The sequence below is a fragment of the Lacerta agilis genome, chromosome 11, assembly GCF_009819535.1.
Source record: "Lacerta agilis isolate rLacAgi1 chromosome 11, rLacAgi1.pri, whole genome shotgun sequence".
Lineage (NCBI taxonomy): Eukaryota > Metazoa > Chordata > Lepidosauria > Squamata > Lacertidae > Lacerta > Lacerta agilis.
In genome coordinates this window covers 2,853,477-2,877,623 of record NC_046322.1, presented here as the reverse complement: position 1 = coordinate 2,877,623, position 24,147 = coordinate 2,853,477, and the positions used below count along the sequence as shown (strand labels likewise).

At 44.8% G+C, this 24,147-nt stretch overlaps 1 protein-coding gene across 1 annotated transcript in view; it reads left to right on the top strand.

Moving 5' to 3' along the window:
• DNAI1 (dynein axonemal intermediate chain 1) overlaps window positions 1-24,147 on the top strand; it is a 148,408-nt gene that overhangs the window by 743 nt on the left and 123,518 nt on the right. Inside the window, exons 2-5 of the mRNA XM_033164582.1 lie at window positions 10,420-10,464; window positions 18,329-18,427; window positions 20,148-20,228; window positions 23,376-23,502. Of these exons, the coding sequence (XP_033020473.1) occupies window positions 10,420-10,464; window positions 18,329-18,427; window positions 20,148-20,228; window positions 23,376-23,502 (352 nt within the window). The remainder of the gene's footprint in view (window positions 1-10,419; window positions 10,465-18,328; window positions 18,428-20,147; window positions 20,229-23,375; window positions 23,503-24,147) is intronic.

Genomic DNA, 24,147 nt, shown 5'->3' with positions numbered 1-24,147 from the left:
ACCCTGCTCCCCAGATTTTGATTTGATTTAATATTTGTATTCCATTTTTCCAACAACAAAAATATTTTGTCTCTTGAGTGTTGGATTAGCATAGATGTACTTCACTTTCAGTTTTATTCAGTAGCTCCAGGTGTGGAGGTAGGTGCGTGTGTGTGTGTGTGTGTGCGCGCGCATGCAACGACCTTGTAATGTTCTCTATCATTATAAAACACAACAATTCTCTATTATCAACAGCCTTGCATCTGGTTTTGCTGTTGCCCCAAGGTAGACTCAGATTTGGACAACTCACAGGTCATCCCACTCCAAAGAGGGAAGGCCTCAACACCTCCTCTACTATACCTTCCTGGTCTGGGGATGACTGCCTTATACTGTCTCCTGCTTCAAAGTCACAGGAGGAGTATGTGACTCCAGAATCAGCTACAGGTCCTTTAAGGGTTGCAGACAGCTCTTCCAGGAGGCAGAGCCATCAGATAGGGGCAGCTTCTGGATGGTCTTTTGCTGAGAACAACTGTAGTTCAGCCTGTAAGGCGCACAAGGAGCTGACCAGGGTCCTTGATTGTCAGATCAGAATCCTGGACAGCTCCGAGGAGACCCTTCAGGCTGAGATATGGAATGCTGTACAGTACCGTACCGTGTTTCTCCTAAAATAAGACACCGTCTTATATTTTTTTTCACTCAACAAAACACAGTATGGCTTATTTTCAGGGGATGTCTTATGTTAACCACGTCGTATCGGTACGCTGCATAGCCACGCCTCTCCAGGCTGTTTTAATGGGAGGTACCACGTCACTATGGCTTATTTTCGGGGTATGGCTTATTTTTGGGGAACGGCTTATATTTCACAAATGCATAGAAATCCTGCTATGGCTTATTTTATGGCCATGTCTTATTTTAGGAGAAACAGGGTACATATTTCTCAAAGGACTTTCAACTGCTCTAATGGTTCATCTGCAATACATTCAACTGCTCTAATGGTTCATCTGCCAAAAGTCACATTTGCTTGAACATACAGTAAAGGATCAATTTAGATCAGTTTGTTGATGCTGCACATTGTCAAATGAATGGCGCCTTTCAAACAGCCCTGGGTGATTGGTTTTGGGATCATGAAAACTAATGACTCAGACAAACTTTGATTCAATGGTGTATGAATCATATCTGTGAAACATAAGGCAAAGTGTTGCAAGGAAGTTTTGCAGGAAATGTGAGCAGTCTCCCAAGACTGTAGTCATAACCCAGCAGGTGGTTACAGAGATGCCTGCTATTTCTAGAGGTTTATAAAACTATCTTCCAAAAGTTCAATGGCAGCTCTGTGTGTCTCAGGCAGCAGATTTAACCACACTGGTGAATAGGGGTGATTTAGCTGCTCTGCTAGTAGCCGCTGCAGGGAACACTGAGAACTGCATTTCTTCTGCTTGTTATAGTAGCCTTTCACTGGTATGTGTAGGCTTGCCGAGATTTAAAACAGGATTAGGAAATGGGCTACCTGCCGGGTTTAAGTACACATCAGCCTTTGCTTTTTCCAAAGACACAGAAATAAGGACAGAAAGATAAAGTGCTGTTACCAGGCAGGATGAGTCTAAGATTGTATCTGCATTCCCTACTGCCACCACTGCTCTGACAGAACATGGGGTGGGATGAAGAGATTGCAAGTTGCAATACCCAGTTCTGAAATGGTGTGGAATGGAAGAACCTGGAGCTGGTATTGCTCCTGACCCTTGTGCATACTGACATAGCAGTGGCAATTGCAACACTCCTATTTGAAACCAGTGGCTCAGTTACACACCTGTATGAAGCCCATTTATGGTCCCAGGGTGATTTACAAACATATCACAGTTAAATCAATTTGCATTAAAACCGCAAAAATAAAACAGCAAAACAACTCATGACAAAATATAAATCAGTAGCTCAGAACAGCAATTCAGAAGGAGGGAAAACACCCCCTCACCCAAAGGCCTAACTGAAGAGGTGGCCTTAACATGCAGTGAGGGTGCAGAACACACCACGGGGGAGGTCATTCCACAACTTGGGGCTCACCGGAGAGAAGGCCCATGAAACACTTACATGGAGTTTAAGCCTGTCAGAATTCCCCTCCCCCTGACATGATTTCCTTAACAAATGAAGTTTATTGATTAAAAGCAGAAAATAATATAGACTCAAAATATATTTTAAAAAAATTAAAAATGCCCAGTAGCACCTTAGAGACCAACTAAGTTTTTTCTTGGTATAAGCTTTCGTGTGCATGCACACTTCTTCAGATACACACTGTTATTTTATTTTATTTTATTTTTATATATTTTGACTGCGTCAGACCAACATGGCTACCTACCTTAATATAGACTTGTCATCAAAGAAATAAAGGCAAATTTCTGCTTCTGATTTAATAACATAATTTGGTGATAATAAAGCAGGACCTTTGAACCTAGCTGGTTGCAGAAGCTTCCTAAGAAGGCTCAGACATACATCTTCCTCTGCCTCATTGGTAGAAACACTGCTTGGTTTTTCATTCTGTGTTGCCAGTAGGGAGCTCTCTCCAACTTTCTCTGGCAGCTGTTGGAATGCTGCCATGGAAGTGTCCCAGGGATACTGCATTGGGTTGATCCCTAGATAGATAGATAGATAGAGATAGAGATAGATAGTACTCCTTTCAGCTGCACCCTGCCTTGTTGCTGGCCCATCCTATTCCCACCTCCACCGTACATCCCATCACCAATCCTGCTGACTGCTGGGCCACCCAATAGCCCACCCAGAACCAGCTCAAACACAGGAGAAACGAGGGCCTAATGGCAGGTAAGAGAGAAGGAGAAAGGACCTTCCCTGGGAAATGTAGTTTTCCTGGGGCATTTTAACTCTTCTGCATGGATATCAAGTGTCCTGGAAACCATATAGCCTATATCTCCATAGTTTCCAGAAATATTGGTGTCCATGTAATGATCCAGCTGGTGGCCTGGGAAACTGAAGTTCCCACTGTCTCTGGCACCAGGTATGCTGCCACAGCAGTGTTCCAGAAGGTAGTGGCCTCGGTAGTGGCACCCACCCTGTGGAACACCCTCCCACCAGATGTCAAAGAGAAAAACAACTACCAGACTTTTAGAAGACATCTGAAGGCAGCCCTGTTTAGGGAAGCTTTTAATGTTTAATATATTATTGCATTTTAATATTCTGTTGGAAGCCGCCAAGAGTGGCTGGGGTATAAATAATAATTTATATTCTTATTCTTATTATGAGAGAGGCCCTCCAGCTGCCACTGCTGCTTCTATAAAACCACCAAAATTTCCTGCTGCCGCTACCACATAGCCAGATACATGGGAAAGGTGTTTGGAGCAAGCTACAGGGTGAATGGATTTGGGCTCAGGAGGCTCACAGAGACTGGAGGTGTTTGGATTGCATCGCATTCTCAGCAGTGTCACTGCAAGTGTGACCAGGTCCAAATTAGCCTTAGAATAAGCTAAGTTATTTCTCTCTCTCTTTTTTTTAGAAGGAGCAATGCTCAGCTTGGTTGGCTGAGCTCTGATCTGAACTGAGCCATCTGTATTTCACCTTTCACTCCTTCCCATTTTTCTCCTCTTGAAAACAGCTGCTTCTTTTTGTCCTATGTCTAACCTTTCTGCCTGCCCTGACACTCTCTGGATTCTCTGGTTTTAATGGAGCTGTTTTTGCTGTGTTACTTTTTCTGTATTTGTCCTGTATTTAAGATTTTGGTTTACCGCATGGTTTATTTCTGGCCTGTTGACCATAATAAACAGAGGATGACAATGGTTCTGAGCATCCCAGCCAGTGGCAGCCAGAGGCCACTCGTTCTGCGCAACCTTTCTTGACATAAGAGCCGCTCTCAGCAGTAACTCCCGGAAGCTTTATTGTCCCTAAGTCTCTGTTCAAGGCATTTTGGTCTAGAGAGCGATGCTAATATATTATTTATTCAGAACCTATAATTAGCTAACAAGTAAAACTTGGCAGTATATTCTGAAAAGTATGTTTTTTATAGACACGTTTTTATCTCTCAAACCTATAAGTAACGCTTTATGTTACAACATTATGCATATTTTATGGATTGCCATATTCCCTGCTGCAACTGCTGTTATCTACTCCGAGCCTTTGCAAATAAAACAGGTTATAAATATACTGTAAACAGATGAACTGAACAGGACTAAGCATGCAACTACGCTGGGTTTAAAGCAGATGACATTTATATGTCCTGAGGAGTGCTTTCTTTCAAGATGGAAGCCCAGGAAGATCGCAGGATGTATAGCTTAGTTGGCTGCGGCTCTGAGATTACTTACTTCTTTTCCTCTGCTTTTTTTTTTAATTATTAAAGATTTTCTTGGTTTACAAAATGTCTCTCGCATTTTTCCATGTAACATTTTTACAGATCAATTTTGGTTGTTGAGACATTAGGCAGAGAAGGGGGAAGGAGGTGGGTGGGATGGGGGGAAGGTGGGGTGGGGAGGCGATGTTTCTATTTTCCTTAGTGTATGTAGGATTTGGTGTCAGCATCGTTTGTGTTGGTTCTCTGTTGCTCGCTTGTGTTTCTTTGGCGGTGAGAGGTCACGATTGGCGTAGGGTGTGCTTGTTCCTTTGTGGTTGGCTGTGTTGATCTTTGGTTTTCTGTGTGAGTGGGGTGGGTGGGTGTTTTGGATCAGGTTAGCCATATTGATTTGTATGCTGTCGGTATAACCAAACAAGTGCTAGAAACCACCCCAGAACTGGCTTTGCTAAACATCTTCCAAGACAATAATGCCCACTTACAACACAAGGAACTCATAATCCATCTACTCTCAGCAGCCAGAAACATCATAACCAGACACTGGAAAGACCTGTCAGGAGCAAGCATGGACCAATGGTACCAAGTAGTATGGGAAACAGCCCTACTAGAAAAATTAACCAGCAACCTAAAACTAGCACGGGGACAAACAGAAGAAGATACCTTCACCCCCATATGGTCCCCCTTCATCACACACACAGCTCAACAAGATAATTACTTACTTCTTTTGACTTCAGTATACTTCAGGGAGAGTGCTCAGGATTTAGAAGCTTTCAGGATCACCTCTAGGTGTCTTCAAGCCCAAAGAGAACACATTTCATGCTTAATGGCCGAATCCCATCCCTGGCTTTGGCCAAGGCTGGTGCCTCAGCAAACACAGAGATATTTAACATGAGACAAGCTTTCTGCCTGTATGGCAGAGCTTTCCAAACTGTGTGTTGCGACACGTTAGTGTGTCGGCTGTAGTGTGTAGGTGTGTTGTGTGAACGCTCCTCCCAGGGCTGGAAAGGGGTTAGTTTATAACCTCCGGGTTGCTAGTAAAACCGAATTACTGTGTCACGAAATGACACATGTCCAAAAAGTGTGTCACTTTTGGAAGGGGAAACCTATGGTTTTTTGAATTCTATGCTGCAGTCCACACATGGCCTTTCCCGCTTTGTGGTTGTTGCATTGCATGCATGCGCCTCTTCAGGCCACCGGGGATGAGCAACAGGGATAGGGGGCCAACTCCCAGCACCTAAGCAAAGTGATGAAGGGCCCTGTGAGCTCGACAAAACCTTGAGTAAACTTTCCTTATGATTTGAAAATTGGGTGGAGTAAAATTGAATTCTTTCCTCTTTTAAATGCCAGCATGTCATGAAACAGTTTCTCCTCATCTGACACTAAAATTGCTCAGCCCCTTGGTTGCTCATCACGAGAAAGAGATACAGTTTGCACAAAACAGCAAAGGAAGCTGTAAACCTGTACCCGAGTTGTACCACTTTAGACTATGGCTACATACACACTATACAGGGGTCAGCAAACTTTTTCAGCAGGGGGCCGGTCCACTGTCCCACAGACCTTTTGGGGGGCTGGACTATATATATATATATATATATATATATATATATATATATATATATATCTGATTCCCGGACAGTCCGTGGGCTGGATTTAGAAGGCGATTGGGTCAGATCCGGCCCCCGGGCCTTAGTTTGCCTACCCATGCACTATACATTTAAAGCACATTTTTTACTCCACCTCCCCACCCCCACCCCCCGGCCCATGACTTCCCAAGAACTGTAGCTTTTCAACAAGCCTTTTAAGTTGAGAACTTTCCCAGTCTGGATCTGTATTGGAATTGTTTTAAATAACTTCAATGGATTTTTATAAATCTCTTGTTGTTTGCTGCCGTGGGCTCTTTTCATTGGAAGGGCAGGATATCAGTTTAATAAATAATACACAGTTCACCCCTCACAGAGCTACGATCTGCAGCAGCCTTAACAATTTATAGTTCCCAGGACTCTTTGGGGGAAGGGGTGTGCTTTAAATGTTTGGAGGAATGAAGAGTTACCATATTTTTTGCTCCATAAGACGCACTTTTTTCCTCCTAAAAATTAAGGGGAAATATCTGTGTGTCTTATGGAGCGAATGGTGGTCCCTGGAGCCGAATTGCCGAGGGGCCAATAGCAGATAGTGCCTTTTATTTTACAAAGAGAAAAAGGGGTGTTGAAAGGACCCCGCTTAGCAGCTGATCAGCAAGAGATCGGGAGAGAGATAAGAGTCCCGGCTCCTTTTCAGCCCTGCCCTCCATTGTTGAATGTGCTGCAGAGGGAGGTTTTTTGTTTCCCCAGTGACATGTGACTGGCTGATTAGATTATCTATCTAGAAACTGTACAAATGGCTCCCTTTCCTTCAGAAGCTGCAGAAATGTGAACCCCATAAAAAATGGGGCTTTTCCTCTTTGCTTTTTCCCCTTTGCAAAAGGAGCTTTGTTTTTCTCCCTTTGCAAAAAAACTGCAAAACATTTAGCTGATCCTAAAAAACCCCCAGGGCTTTTCCCTTTGCAAAAAAAGCTACAAAACTTTTAGCTGATCCTCAAAAAAACCAGGGCTTTTCTCTTTGCAAAAAAGCTGCGAAACGTTTAGCTGATCCTCAAAAAAAACAGGGCTTTTAGAGGAGGAAAACCAGAATTTTTTTTTTCTTGTTTCCTCCTCTAAAAATGAGGTGCGCCCTATGGTCCAGTGTGCCCTATGGAGCGAAAAATATGGTATTTCAGAAAGTGCAGGTCTTGTTCAAATGAGAACAAAAACACAAACTTTGGCAAAAGAAATGCAAGCAGACAATAAGGGATGCAAATAAAGAAAGAGAGAGAGAATTTGAGGAGCAGGTATAGTTTTATATGGCAGGGTTTAAAATTAAGTGGCCCCACCACCTGTAATCTGAACTGGTACAGTCCAGGTACAAGTTTGCCATTTCATCTGGTGTTTGTGAGATGCGAACTAGACCAGAGATTTAGGGCTGAATTGCCTTTTGCTGCATGTCCATTCTCTTCTTATGTGTAGCTTTGCTTTTAGGTCTTTCCTCTATATAGTTAAAACAAATTTACTGAAATTTACTTGATTGCATTTTATGTCAAGTTAATTGAAATATGTGCAACTGCCCAAAACAATTAGCTTCCAATTGTCTTGTCAATGCCTTTCCTGCCAGATAAATACTTTTATAGACTCGTCTGTGGAGGCTAATGGCAACCAGGCTTTGTTTCATGCTTTAAATTAGCAATTTGCTGGTTGAATTGGGTCTAAATTAATCTGCGCTTTGGAAATCTCTTATCAATTGTATTCCCTAAATCCCATTAAACTAGCATCCAGTAAGCTCATTGTACAAGAAAATGATCGTGACCATTTCTCTCCTCCCACGTGAACAGAGGGCCTTATTTTTTCATTTGACACTCAGATCATTGTAGAATATTCTTTGCAGCTTTGGATTATTATAATGTGACCCTTTTGTCGGCCAAAATATCAGGCCGGCTTGATGGTTGCCATCAGTGCCTTTTTTTCCTTAAAAAATGTTTATGGGTACTCTCATTTTCCTACTCGTATTGAAATACTGCCCCTCAATGAGGCCAAACTTAGATTCACAAAATGTTTAGGGGTATGCATCCCCCCCAGAAAAAAGCACGGGTTGTCATCCTCAATGTGCATATTACTGTATTTCCACGAATCTAATGCGCACCTCAGTTTTCAAAACCTTGAAACCAAAAAAGTATTTGCTGGCGAATGTTAATGCGCCATCAAATCTAATGTACACCCTAATTTTCACGACATAATTTGGCCCCAAAAAGGTGTGCATTACATCCGAGTAAAAATGGTGGTGCTGTGGGTTAAACCACAGATCCTAGGGCTTGCTGATCAGAAGTTCGGCAGAATCCCTGCAATGGGGTGAGCTCCCGTTGCTCAGTCCCTGCTCCTGCCAACCTAGCAGTTCAAAAGCACGCAGAGCAAGTAGATAAATAGGTACGGCGTTTCCGTGCGCTGCTCTGGTTCACCAGAAGCGGCTTAGTCATGCTGGCCACATGACCTGGAAGCTGTACGCCGGCTCCCTCAGCCAGTAAAGCGAGATGAGCACCGCAACCCCAGAGTCGTCCGCGACTGGACCTAATGACCAGGGGTCCCCTTTAAATACGGTATACCTGGTTTCCGGCGGCTGACGCCATTATGGGTGGTCGTGGGTTGCTTCGGCTGCGAAGCACCCAGTTCATCCCGGGGGTCAGGAGCCCTGCAGCCGCATAGCGGGGCTCCGGTTGGGGTGCGGGAAGAGCGTCCCGTGCCCTGGGCTCCCCGGCTGTGCCCGTTGTGGCTCCGAACCCTTCCCCCGCGCCCCCTGTAAAGGGGGAGTGGGGGTGAAGGGACTACGGAGCCGGGCTATAGGGGACATGCCCCAACCGGGATGGAAATGCGGCGGCAAAGCCTGTGATGAGCGTCTAAGTTCTACCTGTCATCAAGGAGCTGATAAGAACCCAGAGGCTGTGAGTAATTGATTGACTCTTTGTATTCCTGGAATGCTCTGGGGGAAAGAAGAAAGGCAGCCCGCCTCCCTCCCTTCGAGTGGTGAAAGAGATTAACCCTTTAAGTGACTGCTGCTACAACAATTACAGAAAGTACTTGGAATTTGAAAACTGAGTCTGTTGAGATCTCCCTTCGGGGGCTAATTGGGGAAAAAATATCTCCGTTTGAAGTTTTGGTCTTTATACTCCGGCTTCGGAGAAATGGCGGCGACTTGGTTTGTCGTGGGAAAAATTGAGACAAAGGAAGGAAGAGACAGGAACTGAAATCTGATACTCACCCTCTCTCTCAAAATGCTGGACTTTGTGATCGCACTGGCATCGAGCTCTGATTTAAGGGATGAGGAAATGCTCACTATTTTGCAGATGGAATTGCTTAATCGGAAACTACAGGTCTTGAGTGGAATTATTCATAAAAAGGATGTACTTTCCACAGAGGAGGCTTTTCAAAAGTTCTACACAATGGAATCAAGCCTTGGCAAAGAGCTGGGAGGGGCGCTTGGAGGATGGTCGGAAATGGCTGGGCGAATGGAAAAGGAACCTGAAACAGGAAAATTTACAATATCCAGACCCCGAGGTGGCAGCTCGGGGGCAAGAGACATGGAATTAAGATTTCTACAAGAAGAAGGAGCAAAAGAATCGCCCAGAATGGAGATGTGGAACGCCCTGAGGCTCGATGCTGGGTTTGATGTGGACGCTGCCTGGATCTGTGGACACTCAGAGGAAGACAATGAGGGACTTGGCTGTGGAGAAAGACAGAAAAGGACAATGGACAGAGGGGGAGTGGGTTGAAGCCTCAAATGTATAATCTGAATGGTCTGCCATGGTATCCGAAATCGGAGTGTGAAGTCTGTTAATCACAAGTTTATTTTAAATAAGTAAGGAGATATTGAATTTTAAGTTATAAGCAGCATGATAAAGGATAGAAGAAATAAGTTTAGCTATAAGAATACTTGGTTAAGATTTAGGTTATAATGCAAAGATTAAGACAATGGTGTTTTTTCTTTTTAAGTAAAGTTAAATTTTTTATAGAGAAAAGTTGTTAAGAAAATGGTATATTGATTTAAAATCGAAGGTGTATAGGCGGGGGAAGTCAAACGTCAAGATTCAGAACTAGAAATTTGTTTTTTTGTGTGTAAAGTATATAGATAAGAAGAAGAATCCTGACATTATGTGTATATGTATTTGTTTTGGTATTTGTAGGTGTGGGGTTGGGTTTGTGTTATATTATCAAAATGTCAATAAATTCTGTTAAAAAAATAAAAAATAAATACGGTATACCTGGGCAATAACAGTGGGGTTTATCATGCTGGAGGTGTGGCAGCTCTTTCCTCTCTGAAAATTTCTGTTCCTTTCTAGAACTGAAATGACAATGTCTAGTTCTCTTGGTAGCATTTTGCTTATTTTTATCAGCAAACATGTACCACTATGAATTCAAGTGTTTCAGTGGATAATGAAAGACACAGAAAAGTTTTTTTGAATATTTTCTGTGGAACAATCTGGAATCTCTGGCTAAAGTAGCCATTCTTGACAACTGTTCCTAGTTCTTCTTTGATTGTCAAAGGACCTTGTGTAAAATTTGACCATGTTTGACCACATCTTTATGTTTTGTTTCTAGAGCCAGCCTGGACTTAAACCTTCCAAATCAACTATAAGGAGACGGGTAAGAGATCCAATTCTAAATTCATATTCTTGCAACTCAGGGCAGCAATCTTAATGGATTTTTTGTTTGTTTGAGTGTGTTTAAAATGGCAGACTTGGGAGAGAGCTGGATTAAATTTCTTTTGTGCACTAGCACCTGAATGAATTTACTAGGGATTAGACATCACCTTGCCGACAAAGGTCCATATAGTTAAAGCTATGGTTTTCCCAGTAGTGATGTATGGAAGTGAGAGAGAGCTGGACCATAAAGAAGGCTGATAGCCGAAGAATTGATGCTTTTGAATTATGGTGCTGGAGGAGACTCTTGAGAGTCCCATGGACTGCAAGAAGAACAAACAGATCCATTCTGAAGGAAATCAGCCCTGAGGGCTCAGTGGAAGGACAGATCCTGAAGCTGAGGCTCCAATACTTGGGCCACCTCATGAGAAGAGAAGACTCCCTGGAAAAGACCCTGATGTTGGGAAAGATGGAGGGCACAAGGAGAAGGGGACGGCAGAGGATGAGATGGTTGGACAGTGTTTCTCGAAGCTACCCACATGAGTCTGACCAGACTGCGGGAGGCAGTGTAAGACAGGAGTCCCTGTCATGCTCTGGTCCATGGGGTCACGAAGAGTCGGACACAACTAAACAACAGACTTCACTGATTTAAATGGAAATACACAAAGGAAATAGCAATAACTGTGTGTATTCAGAATGCGACCTTTAGATTGTAAGAGGCAAAAGTGAGCAAAGCCATGGATGTGACTCTTACTTTTGGAAGGAACAACATTCCAGTCTTGCAAAAGTCACCCACACAACATATGCCTCTTTCCACCCTGCATCCAGGATGAAGTTTCAGCCAGCAGAGGCATTATCAGATTTCAGCCATTCGGCAGCACTTGAGGACAGTGTGGAGCAGGGCCAGTGAGGGGTATGGGGTGAGGGGTGGGGCGAGGGGCTGTACCCTGGGGAGGCATCTCACATACTTCTTTGTCATAGGCCCAAAGCATCCTTCACAGATCTGGCCACTTCTGTACTTGGGAAAGGAAAGAAAATATGAAAAATCACAGAGGTGCAGGATTAATATTTTATATTATCAAGCATAAAGTATCTGAAAGTAGCGTGGCGTATGATAATCCCAGCATGTTTTGAGTATCAGGCTTCTTCAAGGCATTGCCTATAAGTATTATCCTGTTGAAATACACAATGAGGGAGGAGTCAAGCTTTCGTCCCAAAGATGTATAGGAAATACAATAAACAAAAGGTGAATTAATGGTCTAGATTTCAGTCCTTCGAAGAAAAAAGATTGCTGGCACACCTTGCAGGCAAGGAGGGGGAAAGTGGAAGGGCATTCTCAGGGGTTTTCTTCAGCTGGAACTCACCTGAACTCAGTTCCGGCACCTCTTTTTCTAGAGAAATAGCACTGGGCATTCTTCTTCTTCCTCTTCTTCTTCCTGGAGCATTCCCATTTCAGAGGAACAAAGAAATCTTTCTACCCTGAGAGAGAACTAGCTAACTCTGGGGTGGAGAACTTGTGGTCCTCCATTTTGTTGATGGATTATCCCCCCAGATCATTGGCCATGCTGCTAGGGTGAATGGGAACTGCAGGGGGCATGGAGCCACAGGTTCTCCAGCTCTGAGTTAAATGAACAGCTGCCACCCTGTAAAAAAGAATGAAGAAAAACTGGATACGAAATAAAACAAAACGGAGACGCATTCTTGGCTTTCATCTGAGGTCATAGGAAGACAGATGCTGCACTGGGCCATCAAAGAGGATAACCTAAAGCTCCATTTTACCCATTTTAACACCCCAAATCTGGAAAGAAATGTCCATCATGTTCTAAACTACATGAAAGAAAGTCTCATGCCCTTCTCCATGCACACCGGTTAAGGCAGTGTTTTTCAACCACTGTTCCGCGGCACACTAGTGTGCCGCGAGATGTTGCCTGGTGTGCCGTGGGAAAAATTGAAAAATAACTTTATATATAGTCAATATAGGCACAGAGTTAATTTTTTTAACATTTTCTAATGGTGGTGTGCCTCGTGATTTTTTTCATGAAACAAGTGTGCCTTTGCCCAAAAAAGGTTGAAAAACACTGGGTTAAGGATCAGGCTGGTGTAAAATGGCGTCTCTTGGCCTTTTTAAGGATATAGCTTGAGTTCTTCAGAAAGCCTTCCCTCTAAAATTCACTATAAGAATCTGCTGCATGAAAATTGCACACCCAACTTTTAAAGATGGCCTTGGTGTTACCTTGGTATCTGGCATGTGCTAAAACTATTTTAAAAAAATCAGTTCATTAGCCTTTAGAGTTTTTAGTATTATTAGGCATATTTGTGTGCAGCTTTGCGTTAAGTAAAAAGGATACTGTGGATGCAGCAGAAAGCATAACGGTGCATTCCCAAGTGGAGTCACCGCTTTCTCCCCTGAAGCCTTTTCCTTGGTGTTTGGAGGGAGGGCTCCCCAGAGACCCTGTTTTGTGTGCATGCCGGACAGTGAATGAAGCGCTCCTTTGATCAATATTCCATTCACCCTTGCTGAGAGCAGTCATGCATAGGAAGATCCAATTAGACCCCGGATTCTGTATCAGCTGCATTCATACAGGGCCCAGGTCTGAGTGACGCCTCTAGGAAAACCGGATTGAAAAGGGAGGTGGACGTATTGAAATTCAGCTCATGGCAGGGGAGAAATTGCCCCAAGCCCCCGAATTCATTTTAATCAATGCCTCCGTGCTGCACACCAGTAATGAATATAAATTTAAATTAATTTCTCCTGCAGTTAGTTTCTTGCTACCAATGGGACACAGGGCTCCCAGGAACCGCACACTCAGTGACACTGATTGGACCCATGTGTTGGGCATCTAGGACCAGGTGTGTGCAAGGCCTGACCCCTCAGCAGCAGTTGGTGGCAGGTACCTGGAGCAGAAGGGACAGCAGGCAGGGACAAGGGGCAGCCTAGTGATTCATTGCCTCTCAGAACCATGTGTCGGCCAGATAGAGTACAGAAACCTTGGAGACATTTGTATCAGGCAGCAAGTGGCCCAGAACTGCCTGGGATTACCGGACTAGGAGGATTCTCCTCTGGAGTTTTACTATCCTGCTCTGAACTTCTTGCACTTTTCTCTTCCGACCAGCATTCCCAGTGGCATGGGGAAAGGGGGCCTGGTTTGAGTCCTGGCGTGTGTCTGATTACACCTTACAAGTCAGTTGTATAGGAACTCCGCAATTCAGCAAAAGTTACTCTAGCCAATTGGACATTACCGTGCATGAGGCACAGCAAACTTGCTAAGAGAGTTGCAGAGGAAGACATTGGGCAGAAAACAGACTTTCTCTTAAGCAAAAATCTTCCTGTGGAGAATTCTGTAGCATCATAAAGATGTTCTCACGGGCGGGGTGCTATCACCGTTGTCAGGAAATCGCCCTCACCCTCGCCGAAGCTGCAAGCGGGCCAGGGACTGTTTCAGTATAGGGAACCCCCCTCTCCGTTGGGCAGCTCGTCATCCTCCTCAAGTGGAGGAAGTGATCGCTCTTCCAGTGGGGGGGGGGAGATGGAGGCAGGAAGTGGGAGCAGGGGCTGTGGCAGGGATGGAGAGCCTCTGCACCAAGCGGGAAGAGGGGGAGAGGAACCCTTTCCGTCGCCCCGTTTGGGCAGGGAGGAAGGACGTAGAGGGGGGAGGCGGGGGTTCAGGATCCCGTGCCTTTTATGCTGGGCAAAGAACCAGAAACGGACATTCCCGGACTCTGCAGAGGGATGAGCTGGACGTCTTTATTTTAGTTCCACTGTAAATATCTGCACAATAAAGAACGTAGTGTTTAGAAGTTCTACGTTTGCCTGATTTCTCATGAGCAACCACTGAAAGTCCTTACAATCATCATCATCATCATCATCATCATCATCAAATTAAATTAAATTAAATTTCTATATCACCCTTCATCCGAAGATCACAGGGCTGTTTACAATATAAAAACACAAAAACACACAATAACCCCAAAACAAACAAAACCAATAACCTTCCTCCTAGTTTAAAATACTATAAATTGTTTAATTAGCCAAAGAAGAGGAATATTTTTGCCTGCTGGGTCACCACTCGACCCTGAACACACCATGCTATATGGAACTCAAGCAGTAAACAAGACCATCTTTTGAAGGTCCAGACAGTGGAGTTTGGAAACGGCTTATGGGTCTGAGAAAAGCTTGATGGTTCATGAAACCTTGAGGGGAGGCAATCGCAATCTGCACTGCTTGTGCCCTGATTGCCCATCTCTGACCCATAATTAAATATTTTATTCTGTTTGCTACAGAAGAGAATAGGTGTTTCTTTTGCTGTGCTGCAGATCCAGCTAGCTTTGGAAGAACGTGGTTCTTAACACGTGTCACCTCTCCTTTCTTCATATTTAAAACATCTCACAGAAGTGGCACTTTGAAATTGCTTTATTTTGTGAAGCCTTTGAGGAGCCACCGTCTAGAGATCATCAATGGAATATGCATTGAATTGTGACTAATTCAGGAATTGGACAGAAGCTGATCAGAGGAGCTGGAAGTGTCATTCTTCAAACCTAGATGATTAAAAAGAAAAGAGAATTAAGATTGGGGGGGGAATAAATGATCCAAGGGAATGGTAGTGACTTTGATAGTCACCCTAATCCAAGTGGGTTCAGTCAACAGACGTTGATTAGAAGTTATCCACCAAATGACAGAATCTCGCTCAGCCTTTGGGACAGAAGTCTTCCCTCAAGATCTTCCACCCACATTCTTTTCCATACCTGGTCAGGCTCTTGTGGCTCCTGAACTGCCAGATTGGAAATGCTGATTTTGAAATGTCCAATGACAGTGAATATTATGGGACAGGCAGAAAGGGGCTGGTCTTCGTTAAGTCACTTAACAGTGCTTTGAATGTTAGGTTGTTGCTTTTTAATTGGCCACAAATAGATGCTCAAAATCCCAACATAGCAGAAGTTACTAATCCAGAAAGATGTGCAGACCAGAAAACCTCAGAGTATCTGAAGAAGTGTGCATGCACACGAAAGCTCATACCAGGAACAAACTCAGTTGGTCTCTAAGGTGCTACTAGAAAGAATTTTCGATTTTGTTCAGAGCATAAAGTTATTCCTTCCTGCCCTCTCCTCTTCCCATTTGAGACCAACCTTTCTATTGACTGTGTCTATAGACATGGTTCCAACCAAGCTCCTGGTGCTTAACTTCGCATTCAGAAAACAATCTCCAGACAAAGTCCAGGAACCTCTCCAGTGCTTAGACATACAATAATATGGAAGGTGGTTTCTGCAAGCCCTTGCAGCTATAAAGGCTGTCACAATGCAGCATTTCCCGAAGCAAGTTGTTGAAATGGCAAGCTCATTTCACTGTTGAGATCACCGGCTTTCAGTGGATGAAGAAAGGCAAAAGCACGGCTCACATAGTCCAACATCTTGCTTCACAGTTGCGTATGCCTTAGTGTGACGGGACAGCCAGGGAACACCTTTGGGGAAGGGGGAGGAGAAGGGTCAGAACAGGAGCCTTTAGAACAGGGGTCAGCAAACTTTTTCAGCAGGGGGCCGGTCCACTGTTCCTCAGACCTTGTGGGGGGGCCGGACTATATTTTGGGGAAAAAATATGAACGAATTCCTATGCCCCACAAATAACCCAGGGATGCATTTTAAATAAAAGGACACATTCTACTCATGTAAAAACATGCTGATTCCCGGACCATCTGCGGGCCGGATTTAGAAGGCGATTGGGCCGCATCCAGCCCCCAGGCCTTAGTTTGGGGACCCCTGCTTTAGAAGGAGCCGGTCAGGAAGTGACGGGGGAGAGAGCTGGAGGGAGCCCGGGGGTGTCAAGGCTCTCTGATGCTGAGGCAGAGCACCACCACCACCCTGGGAGCACAGGGACGGAGGGAGAAATGGGGCCTGTGCCTTTGGCTCTGGAGAGGAGGGAGTTAAAGTGCAAGGACCAGAGATGCCCCTTGAAGCTTCCACGCCTCCTCTGTTGGAGAAGGAGCCAACAGAGGCCACTCCCTGAATCTGGAACCGAAGATTGAGACGCATAAGCCTTTCAGTCTTGTCTGTATATTTGTAATAAAGTCTTGTAAAGATCTCTCTGAGTGAGCAGCGGGTGTTTATTGCGAAAAGCATTCAGCCACCATCCCACTTAGCCAGCCTCCTACCAATTGCCAGCCACATCCAGTTCCTCACAGGATTTGGATGAAAAGCACCAGCAGAGGTGGGGGGGGGGCGTCACTGGTGGGGCTTCATCCTGGATCTCCAGAGGCTTGATGCAGACTCACTCTAATAAAGACAGGTAGTGGTGAAACAGGTCACTGTGGAAACCACCGCCTCAGGGCCATGGAGCTGAACTATAGACTCCAAGCATCAGCAGCAGCAGCTAAAAAAGCCAATGCAATTCTGGGCTGCATCAATAGGAGTATAGCGTCTAGATCAAGGGAGGTAATAGTACCACTATATTCCGCTCTGGTCAGACCTCACCTGGAATACTGTGTCCAGTTCTGGGCACTGCAGTTCAAGAAGGATACTGACAAGCTGGAACGTGTCCAGAAGAGGGCAACCAAAATGGTCAAAGGCCTGGAAACAATGCGTTATGAGGAACGGCTTAGGGAGCTGGGTATGTTTAGGCTGGAGAAGAGAAGGTTAAGGGGGGATATGATAGCCATGTTCAAATATATAAAAGGATGTCATATAGAGGAGGGTGAAAGGTTGTTTTCTGCTGCTCCAGAGAAGCGGACACGGGGCAATGGATTCAAACTACAAGAAAGAAGATTCCACCTAAACATTAGGAAGAACTTCCTGACAGTGAGAGCTGTTCGGCAGTGGAATTTGCTGCCAAGGAGTGTGGTGGAGTCTCCTTCTTTGGAGGTCTTTAAGCGGAGGCTTGACAGCCATCTGTCAGGAATGCTTTGATGGTGTTTCCTGCTTGGCAGGGGGCTGGACTGGATGGCCCTTGGGGTCTCTTCCAACTCTAGGATTCTATGATTCTATCTGGATCTCGTGGTTACTATTAAATTGATAACCCATGAGTTACCAACCTTTTGGGGTCCGTGGACGCATTTGAAATTTTGCCATGGCCCTTCTGCTTCTCTCCCGTCTCCAGAGTCACATTTGTACACAAGATGATAAGAACAGAATATATCTCTGACCACAGCACTCCATTGTCTCCCCTGCTGTCCTCTGACTCCTACAGCACCCCACTTTCTCTGCCCTTCCAGTCACTCTGTTTTGTCTCCACCCAGTCTCCCAGATCACTCCATTTCCCCTCCCACCTTCTTGTTCCTTTCCCTTCCACCTTCCTTCCGTTCAACTGCTCAGGTGATTTCTGAGGCTCCGAGTGGCGACTCAGGTGCTGATCTGGATGTTGAAAAGCACCTACGGCCGAAAGGAGAGGGCGGGGGAATTTTACTCCTTTCCTCCTTCAGCAATGTGCACTTTGTGGGAGGGGAGGGATGTCACGACACTTGCCTCCTCATGATGAAGGGGAAGCTCACAAGGGCGCCATTGCGCCCATGGGCACCATGTTGGTAACCCCGTATCTCCTAGGCAGGTAAGAACAGAACCACAAAAGAATGGTGCTTCAAGCCTGCTCCTTTGCAAACAATCCAGAAAAACACTACAGTGGCATTTGTTTTTTATCTCGTCTCTTCTCTTTATTTCTTCTTTCTTTCTTTAATTCATTATTTTATTTAAATTTTATACAATTATTTACATTTTATACATTCCCTTTTTATTTTTATTTTTGGACAAAGTAATAATCATAAATAAATAAGAATAAAAAGGTGCACCCCACCACCGAGACCATTCCATTAGGCATTTGTTCATTTCTTGCTGCCCTGGCAAGACAGAATCCACCTTCACCCTGTTGTTTAACTCTGTTGTTCTAGGATGACGAAGGCGGTGCTGAAGTGGAAGGGGGGGCAGATGAATGGGCACAGGCCAAGACATTAATCAAGCCCCCAGACCAGCTGGAGCTGACAGATGCTGTAAGTAAATTTTGGAGGGGAGTCACTGCAGGGTCTCCTTCCAGCCAATCTGGTGGCCCCTACGGTGCATGCACAATAACTCTGAGCACAGACGTGGGAACCCAGCTTCAAATCCCTGCTCTGCCCAGCTCAGGCAAGTCATGATCCCCTGGGATGAGGCACAGAAGAGCCTTAAGTAAGTGCTATAAAAATGAGAAATGATTGTCATAGTGTTCTTATAGGAGAACTATTATTTGTTTGCAGTGCTAGTGTCCTGGGCTGGCTGGATACAGAGGAATGATGGGAGGCACCAGCTGGGGAATCCCCAAGGGAACCCCCCACGAAAAGAAGTCTTAACCTTCTTTCTCCAGAGCTTGATTGTTACTTCCATTTGTGGAGCTCAATATTTTCTCTAACCTGACTGGCAGGAACAGCAGCTCTTCAAGGTCTTATGCAAAAGTGTTTCCTATTTCTCCTAATTGAGAGACTTGTAGGAACAGGGATTGAACCTCTGAGCATATTAATCCTGTGTGCCCTGAGCAACAGGCCCTCCTTGTTGGAAGCAGCCCAAACTGTGATGGATTCTGGCAGTGGCGTAGCTAGCCTCTGCGCTGCTGGGGGCGGCGGCAGCGCAGAGGCACCCCCCTGGGGTAGGGGCACGAGTGCGTCGTGACGTCATCATGACGTCACGACGCACGTGGATGCAGAAAGGGGGGATTTCCCCCTTTCCGAGGCTTTTTTCGGCGGAGGGTGGTGACCAGCGGGGAGGGGGTGACAAGTTTGACACCCCCCCTCGCGGGTCCGACCCCCCCCACTGCCGAAAAAAAGCGGTGGAAAGGGGAAAAAGAAGCAGAGCAGGGCTTGAATGCGCCCTGCTCTGCTTCCTTCCCCCCCCCCTCCCAGTGGTTTTTTTCGGCGGGGGGTGGTGGCCAGCGGGGAGGGGGTGTCATGCCAGCGTGACACCCCCTCCTCGCTGCCCCCCCCACATCGAAAAATAGCCGCTGGAAGGGGGAAAAGGCGACATGCCCCGTTCGGGTCCGCCCGTCGGGGCGGGGTGGGAGGGGCCGGCCAAAGTGTCACCCCTCCTCCCCTGGAACTAAGGGCGGCCCCCCGCCCCCCCTTGCGACGCCCCTGGATTCTGGAACGCCATGACAAAAAATTGGCCCGACAGCTCTTCAAGTTCTGGGCCGTGGGTTAGTTTAATTGTACAGTACCTGACAAACAAATGAGCCTTCCCTTTCCCAGGTCTTAAGAACGTGGAACTTGAAGCCAAAGGGATTCTGCTTGTTTGATTGCAAATGAGGTCATATAAATCCCACAGGTTATTCTTTGCATGTTTTCTCCCACAAAGGAAAACCGTTTTTTCAAGAAGCATGCATGACTGGCTGAAGGGATCTACTCATTTTTGCACACAAAATGGAAGAACATTGAATCTTAACATTTACTTCCCCTACCCCGAAAGAAAATAATGCACCCTCCCCGAATATATAAAGAAAGTTCAATTACTTCCTTCTGCATGCAATGTTCATTTGAACCCAACATTTTCATGAAATACAACAAATCAGTACTGTCATTATTTTTAATGGGGGGAAATTGTTTTAAGAAGTCTCCTGCAGCTCTCAACAAAAGTTCAATGTGGCAACACAGCTCATGAAGAATTAACAGTATGGTACAAATGTATCTGAATATTAACTTATAAAGGGTGTATGTGTGTTTTGAGCCAGCTTTTTCCCTTCTGCAGGAATTGAAAGAAGAGATCACTCGCATCCTGACAGCCAATAACCCTCATGCTCCACAAAACATTGTCAGATACAGTTTTAAAGTGAGTACTTTACTCTTCATTGAAATTCATATGAGATGTGGGCAATTGCTTCAATAATGTATTCTTTTTTTAAAAAAAAATTGAATTTATTTGAATTTGCATTTGGGATATTTAATTTTGGGAGCATAATGCTTGTTGGCAACTGTTGGCTGTTTTGACTTGGACAAACACCACATATAAAATAGCATAAACTGTCAAATACAAAAATGCCATTGCATGTTACCTACCAAAGAGGGCTGATGCCATTGCATGTCAGCCGTAAAAGTGGAAGCAAAATATCATCATCCAAATATGAGGTAATTGGAGGTCCTTCTCTAGAAGCCCTTGCCACAGAGGCTTGGTGGGCATTTTGCCATGCCTTTTTATGTCACATTCTATATTCTACTGATCTTGTTGAGTTTATGCTTTTCCCATTTCCTTGTATTCTAATGATGTCTTCAAGCTTCTCCTTGGAAGCCACCCTGAAAGTTTCTTACAAGTTAAAAAGGCAGAATGCAAATGCTTTAAATAAAATAAAAACAACATATCAAATAAGAAGAAGAAGAAGAAGAGTTTGGATTTGATATCCCGCTTTTCACTACCCGAAGGAGTCTCAAAGCGGCTAACATTCTCCTTTCCCTTCCTCCCCCACAACAAACACTCTGTGAGGTGAGTGGGGCTGAGAGACTTCAGAGAAGTGTGACTAGCCCAAGGTCACCCAGCAGCTGCATGTGGAGGAGTGCAGACACGAACCCGGTTCCCCAGATTACGAGTCTGCCGCTCTTAACCACTACACCAAACTGGCTCTCATAAATTCAATACACTTGAATTTAGCGAGCTTACTTTAAATATTGTTACACTGCCTTTCTTCTCCTTAAAGTGGTTTCATACATATGCAGTGAAACTGTGCCTGCATTCCTATACCTGCTTCCCTGGGAGGAAGCTCCATTGAGCTCAGTGGGCCTTGAACAGGATTGTGTTATATAAGACAAGATTTGCTAGCTTTATTTATTTATTTTTGCATAACCTTTATATTAAATTTTCAGATTTTACAAATTCTTTTAAACAACAGTCAGAACAAAACTCGAATGTCTATTGACTTCCCATCCACCCTTCCATGGTATTTTCCCCCCCTTTACCCTTGAAAACTGCTATTCTACTTATATTTTACCCATTAATGAGTTAAACCACCAGTTCTCACATCCGGAATTTCCTGGACATAGCTGGGATTCTGCTATCGGAAACAGCGTGCGGGTGGAAATTGCTTAAATGTCTGGGGAAATCTGGACGTATGACAACCCATTTTTTATTTTAGATTTTTCACTTTTTGTAATATGGTAACCCTATTTTAACATAATAGTGTTTTAACAAAAACCACTGAAGCAAAAGAGAGTCTTGCTTGGCACCATCACATGTCTTTAGGTGCCCAGCAAAAACATTCCTCTACCTAGACTTTTGGCTGTTAAATAATCTGTGGTCTATTAAATGGGGGGGGGGGCTGTTATTATGATTATTTTATTATTACACTGTGTCTTCTTCTTCTTCTCCTCCTCCTCCTTCTTTTTAGCTCTGCACTGTACATAGTTTGCACAATAAAATCTCTAAAGGAAACAGCGGAGTTCTGGCTGCTTACTCATGAGCAACAAACTGAGAACCTTACATTCCCCTTCCATTCCTTCTTTCAAACTTTCTTCCTTGGTATTTTCTTGTGAGTTTAAACAGGGGAGGTAAATGAATAAGTATATTACCATAATTGATCACCCGGATAGATAGAAGCCGCTCCAGATTGTTTTGAAGGTGAGCATCGCTGAGTTGCCCGGTGCTGGGTAATAAATCCTTCTGTTCTACCACGGTCGGAGGGGAGGCTGTGAATGATTCCCCTCATCCCTGGGATATTCATGGCTCAAAGGCTTTATGATCTGAGCCAACCTGATAGAAAAGACAGGAAAGCTGTACAAGCAAGTGTATTTGAGCAATTAGGGACAGCGTTCTGCTAAATTAGGGGGATTAGTCATTTATTTATTAGATTTATATACCACCTTTTCAAGGAACTCAATGTGGTGGATGTGGCTCTCCCCATTTTATCCTCACAACATCTAAAACCTTGAACTAAAACCTGTCGGCATCCTGAGGGAGTTGGGAGGCCAGCTGGCTAGCCCCCAGCTGGATCACATCCTTCCAGCCGACCTGCTGGGCGATTCCCAATCTTTGGTGCGACATTAAATCAGCGACCGATTCTTCAAAAGCCTGGGCACACTATATTCTCAGAGCGTGCGGCGCAACAGAAGTGGCGAGAGAGGCTTGTGAAAGCATATCTACAAGCAGATTTATTGAGCATAAATCAGGACAGAGAAAAACATGTTGGCTCTCCTTTGTCTCGTCAGAGAGAGTCGCAAAAGCAAAAGCTATACACAACGGAAGTTCCCAGCAATCTGTGCTGGTGTGTAAACAGACATGTGACACACAACAATTCCATGTCTGCAACTTAAGGTGGATTGGAAATTCCTAACAAAACCTTCACCCTGGAATTCACCTTAGATAGTCCTGCAACTGACCGTTTTTACAGACCAGGCTTAGTGTGACATTCCTGGGATCTGTAGCTTCTCCTTACCCTCCCACTCTGGTGTAAATGTGAGGTAATCTGAGCTAGATTGACATGTACAGTAGTTGCTCCTTCATTCCTGCTGGGACTAGATCCACCCCAAAATAGATGGGTTGTAGATTTGAGCCCCAACCCCACATTGGGTGAGAATCTTGCATTGAATTGGGGCTGGACTAGGTTTGCCATAAATCTGGAATTTTCTGGACGTAGCTGGCAATCGGCTGCTGGACACAGCATCACAGCATCTGGGCAAAAATTGCTGAAATGTCCAGGATTTGCCAAAAAAGCTCAACAACTTTGGACTAAACACAAAAAACCCACTCAGCAGATTGGGCAAAAAACAAAAACACCAACCCTACCTCCAGTCAGTAGGCAGTTGTCTATGATTCTAAGAAGGGGGAGAGTTCTGTTGACCTCCTTGTGGGGCTTCTTAATGATGTTTATGTTTCATCATTGCACACTACTCTGATAATTTATGGAACAGCGGTACAGAAACACTTTTATGAATCAAAGAGAAACGTGGCTGTGTGTCGTCATCTCAGTGCTGGTCTTTTCTTTCTCCGTAGGAGAGATCCTACAAGCAGACTAGTGTGGTGGAACAGATGGCCACACACTTCACTCTCTACGGGAACCTGATATTCAGAGATTCGGATGAGGGTCGGAGGCAGAGCATGAAGCAGAGTCTGACTGTCGGTAGGCTTTGTGGGTCAGCAGACAGCGAGCTATTGAGCCATGCGCCCGCCACACCTACTCTGGGCGCTGGAGGAAATGTGTGCCTGTAGCCTTAGGTGGGGGGGGGACACTGTCACATGGGGGCCTGTTTGTTAGCATGAATGAACAGGCAAACGTCAGTTTGTAGGAGGCCTCTTGCAGACATGCCGGCTCTGGGCAGGGGGGTACGCAGCAGCCTGGCAGGAGGTACAAATTATGGAAATCTGGTGCTCAGGAGAGGAGCAGAGATGTGTGACTTAGTATATGTATATCTGGCTAAGGCTGTGTCAGATCATTGGTGCATCTAGCCCCTGTGGAACGCCCTCCCATCAGATGTCAAGGAAATAATCAACTATCTTACTTTTAAAAGACTTCTGAAGGCAGCCCTGTTTAGGGAAGTTTTTGTTTTTTTTTAAAGTTTAATGCTGTATTGTGTTTTTAATATTTGGTTGGGAGCCACCCAGAGTGGCTGGGGAAACCCAGCCAGATGGGCGGGTTATAAATAATAAGTTGGTTGTTGTTGTTGTTGTTGTTGTTGTTGTTGTTGTTGTTGTTGTTGTTATCTATTTTGACTTGTAATGACTCCCTGTGGTCTCAAGAGAGGGGATTTTCCTAGTTCTGCTATCA